The 4,299-nt window shown below is 38.8% G+C and overlaps 1 protein-coding gene across 4 annotated transcripts in view; it reads left to right on the top strand.

Moving 5' to 3' along the window:
* Positions 1-4,238, top strand: part of LOC106954994 (unconventional myosin-IXb-like) — a 38,767-nt gene extending 34,529 nt beyond the window's left edge. Inside the window, exons 24-27 of one of the 4 annotated variants that reach the window (XM_015045015.1) lie at positions 74-143; positions 375-566; positions 2,519-2,622; positions 2,728-4,238. In XM_015045015.1, the coding sequence (XP_014900501.1) occupies positions 74-143; positions 375-566; positions 2,519-2,622; positions 2,728-2,821 (460 nt within the window). In that variant the 3' untranslated portion in view covers positions 2,822-4,238. Of the gene's footprint in view, positions 1-66; positions 145-374; positions 573-2,518; positions 2,623-2,727 lie in introns of those variants that run through there. The other 3 variants (XM_015044931.1, XM_015045083.1, XM_015045158.1) reach the window with 3 other exon arrangements.
* The last annotated feature ends 61 nt before the right edge of the window (positions 4,239-4,299 follow it).

Raw genomic sequence — 4,299 nt, 5'->3', positions numbered from 1 at the left:
AAGAATCAACTGAAATCTGAAAAAAAGTTTTCACTTTGTTTTTTGTTTCCTTCTCAAATAATAATAAAAAAAGTCGTAAAGCAGTTTCTGTTGATGAACTGTCGAGCTCCTCTGGCTGCGAAAGCTCCTCCAGTCCCCAAATGGTAAGCTTGGCGTTCATAATATTTCATAATCTAGAGCATGAATCAATTGTCAAGCTTCGGATGTTTTCTCCCTTCTCTTCTGTGTTATTCGTAACATGTTTGATGGTTTGTTGGTTTGTATTAGGCCTCTCTGTGTTCAGGACGCTAAGCCTTGACTTACTCCTAAATGGAGGTTATAAGCGCGTAGCGTCATCCCAGTTTGAGCCTTGTCCCTTTCTCTGGCCCTGTCAGGGAAGGGTTCGTCTCCGCAAGCCGAAAAAACACAAGCGGCGCTTAGCCTACACCCGCAGCGGTTTGGTGTATAGCTTTGGGGGCTCCAAGGAGAATGAGTACTGGAACTTTCCACTGCCTCCCATCAGCCCCACTGTGCCCACCCTGACGGGCTCAGCCAGTGTCATGGATGTCTGGCCCCTCAATTCCCAGGTCAAGGTACTGACCTAAAGGGAAGCTTCACTCCCACCACTCTCCTCTCAACAATGGCCCTGCATGCAAACGTCCCATGTGGACTAGCTGGATACCTTGCATTATTCTTGGAGCTCTATCTTTCACTCAATTGGAACATGAGCGGCTGCTTTCCAGAACTTTGGAAATGTCGAAGTCCATTTCCAGTGCTCATTTCTGAACTTTTCGTCTTTCTGACTTGAGCACCAGAGTCAGCAGGCAGATTAGGTTTACGCAGAATGACAAGTAGCTTTGATATCAGGCCATCTCTTATAATTAAAATGTGCTTAATAAACGTTGATACAACTGTTATTTGTTTCAGACATTAAAAAGTAAAAACAGAAAAAAAATTACAAGACAAATGCAATTTTACCCAATTTGTTTGAAAAGGAGCTGGTAGAAGATAAGATCTTACATTTTAATCTTCCCACACCAGATAACCCTTGATTAATTCCCACATTAAATGATGCTTAACCCTAATGTTCTCATGGTTGACAATACATTTATTTACATATTTGTAACATCAACAATAGCTATCCTTGCCTTTCAGAAACCCATCCTATGTAACATATTTCCAGTTTTTTAAGCTGGTTTATATTTGTGCTTAATCCATCTGTCCCACACACTGATGTACAAAAACTCTTTTTGGTTGTTCTCATATATTGTCGTTGTAAATTATAGCCCCCCTCTCTGTCACAAAGCATTTTTTGAAATATTATCAAACATTGTTGGATAGGTTTTGCTTTTTCATACTACAAAAACATAAAAAGTTACCAAGTATTTTTTTTTGTCTAGTTTATTATAAAAAGATGTTTTCCCCATGTGGCAAGTGAAATAGTCTGCCAGTGGAACTAGTACTTTTTTAATCGATATCAAGGAATCACTGACTTAATAAAAGCTCCTATATTTTGATGAAAAGTTACTCGTAAGTTAGTTTTTGTCATGATCCGTGGTTTTCTGTGTGTTTTTGAGTTTTTCAATGTGTTCGTGTTTCCCTGTGAGTCTCTGTCCTGTCCTCCCCGTTGATTGCTCCCCAGGTGTGTCTCGTTCCCTTAATTACCCCGTGTGTATTTAAACCCACCTGTTGTCTGTGTTCCTCGTCGGGTCCTTGTCAATTGTCAAATGTTTGCAGTCTTCGTCTGTCTGTCCGTCTTCCCAGTTGTACTGGTTAAGTCCTGTGTCGACGTCAGTTCCAGTTGATTTAGTCTTCGTTGTCAGTTGCTACCGGTGCTTAGCTGCGTGCTAGTTGTTCCTGCCGTGCTGCCTGATTTGGACTATGTGAACTACATTCATCATTAAATTCATCTTCACCATAACCTGGGTTCTCTGCGTCATCTCCTCACCACTTCAACCCCACCTTATGACAGTTTTGCCTTGTTTCAAATGTTAAGTTATTAGCATGAGAATTGAGACGAAAAATACTTGGCAAGATTTTTGTGTTTTTGACATGTGTTAAACTTCTATACATTTGATTTAATTAAGCTCTTCCATATATTTTAAAATGCTTGCACATATCTTACTAAAGTAGCTGACATAGCTGTACAGAACCATGCTTGATCTGTGCTTTGTTTGCAAGCAGCCATATGGTAAAATACAACAAAATCAGTACTATAAAAGTGAAAAATAGTCAGTATTACTAACCTGTGTCTGCACAAATAACACCTTCATGGAGATTGTAAAAAAAATCTGCTGGTGGGAGGAAACTGTCTTTGCATGATGGATGGAGATGGTGTAGTTCTGTTTTATTTCCTGGTCTGGTTGCGGTTCTGGTGGAGGAGCTGCTGGTAAAAACAGCTGAAGCAACAAAGTGGAGTGGGAGAACGTGAACTTCCAGTTGAGATATGAACGAGAACTGTTCAAGTTTTCAGATTAGGATTTTTGTTAATCATTTCTGTACTTTAACTTGCAGAATATTTGTCTTCTTGTTGATACAGATGGTATCAGAACCGGACTGTTCAAGGCACAGCCTTCCAGCCAGATCAGGCAGTGAAGGCACCGATCTTCAAGGCTCAAACCAATCACTTACAACTCCTGAGAAGTAAAATCATTTGCTTCATTTAATTATTTTAACATTTTGAGTTAAAAATTATATAATATTTATGTGATGCCGTACAAAATTTACTCAGACAATCTTCTTTTGCAGGATTGGGTTTTTTGGTAAACTCCTGGGGAGACGGCCACACAAATCTTCAAACATTGACTCTCCATTTGATAAAACTGGTAAATCTGTAATTTGAGTTATTTGAATACTGATGGCTTATGCACAGCTCCAGTTAATATTTTATCTTTTGCATAACTTCGACCTTTATATTTTTGGGTAAAACACAACATTAAGAAGATGCATGGTCAGATTTATTGAATGGTATAAGGTAGAAAATGTCCACTAATCAAATTATTTAGGTGAAAGAAATGATGTACAGTTTTTGGCTTATAAATATGCCCACTTTCTCTACAGTGGAGAAAACAAATATTGAACATGCTAATGTTTTTCCACAGTAAATATATTTTTCAACAAACTGATTGACATAAAATTCACTCCAAGCCTTTATGGTTTAAGTTTAAAATCGTTTTAGTGTGACTTATAAGGAGTGATTTTTAAAAACACTGATTTTGCATTTTGTAAGCATGACTGTACTTGCCTAAAAATATGTGCATATGAAAATCACACTATTGTGGTTGCAATGTGTTCTACACAGAAAATCCACCTCTTCTATATCCTTTCAAGCTGTCAATAAGATCCAGATAAATAAATAAAACTGAGTATTTTTCCTCCTCATGGAAAAATTCTGCACATTTAGGCTGAAAGTGATTATGGAGGCACAGAAACGTCCTTTCTGTATTGACCGTTTGGAACTGCGTCACATAATCATTCGAAGTGCTATGACGGGTGTTTGGAAATGAGAGACGGAGCAAATGAAATCGTTTTCCAAAGTTGTTTTTGCCAGTTTATTCATGGTTTACTTGTTCGAGTCGAGCTAATTTGTCTGTGAACCTGGTTGGGGCTCACAGACGGCGGTATTTACAAAAGTTGGAAATAGCTAGCGTAGAAACCGACCCATCATACCTCCTCCCTCCTGATGTGTTGATCAAATTACCGACTTTGCCTGAATTCACACCACATTATTTATTTCACCATGTCATAAACAGCGTTTCCCTTTACATCTGAGCAGCCTTAAAAACGTACAAAAGACGAGATGCTAACCAGTTTTTTCCAGACATGTTAGGCTACCTGACGGTGCGGCATTGTCGCCATGGTTACCAACGGTTAGACACCTACTTTCTCCATAATGCGACATCAGACCTTTCTAATCATACCGACTTATAAATTATAAGAACATTAATCTTCTTACCTTGTAAAAATGTTCGCTACAAATCCGCGAATACATCAACAGCTGCCAGTCATCATTATTGACAGGTGCAAGTCATAATTGTTGACGACTGCAAGTCATTAGGCTGCTATCCATCTCTGCCGTACCTTTTCTCATAAAAAGTTATAAAATAAAATGACAAGTTTGATTTCTATCCTTGACCTGTTTGTGCAGCCGACTGCGCACAAACAGACATCTGACCATTTTTAAAGTGAAATTAGCAAAATAAAAGCGATTTTAGAATATTGGCTGCCTGTTTTTGACAGGGTTTAAAGCAGGGGTGTCAAACTCAATTTCACCAAGGGCCACTTCAGCATATTGGCCACCCTCAACGGGCCACATTGACG

The sequence above is a fragment of the Poecilia latipinna genome, unplaced genomic scaffold, assembly GCF_001443285.1.
Source record: "Poecilia latipinna isolate Pla-1442-1.1 unplaced genomic scaffold, P_latipinna-1.0 Scaffold3, whole genome shotgun sequence".
NCBI classification, from domain to species: Eukaryota; Metazoa; Chordata; class Actinopteri; order Cyprinodontiformes; family Poeciliidae; genus Poecilia; species Poecilia latipinna.
The sequence above is the reverse complement of the archived record's forward strand: the minus strand, read 5'-3'. Positions and strand labels throughout refer to the sequence as shown.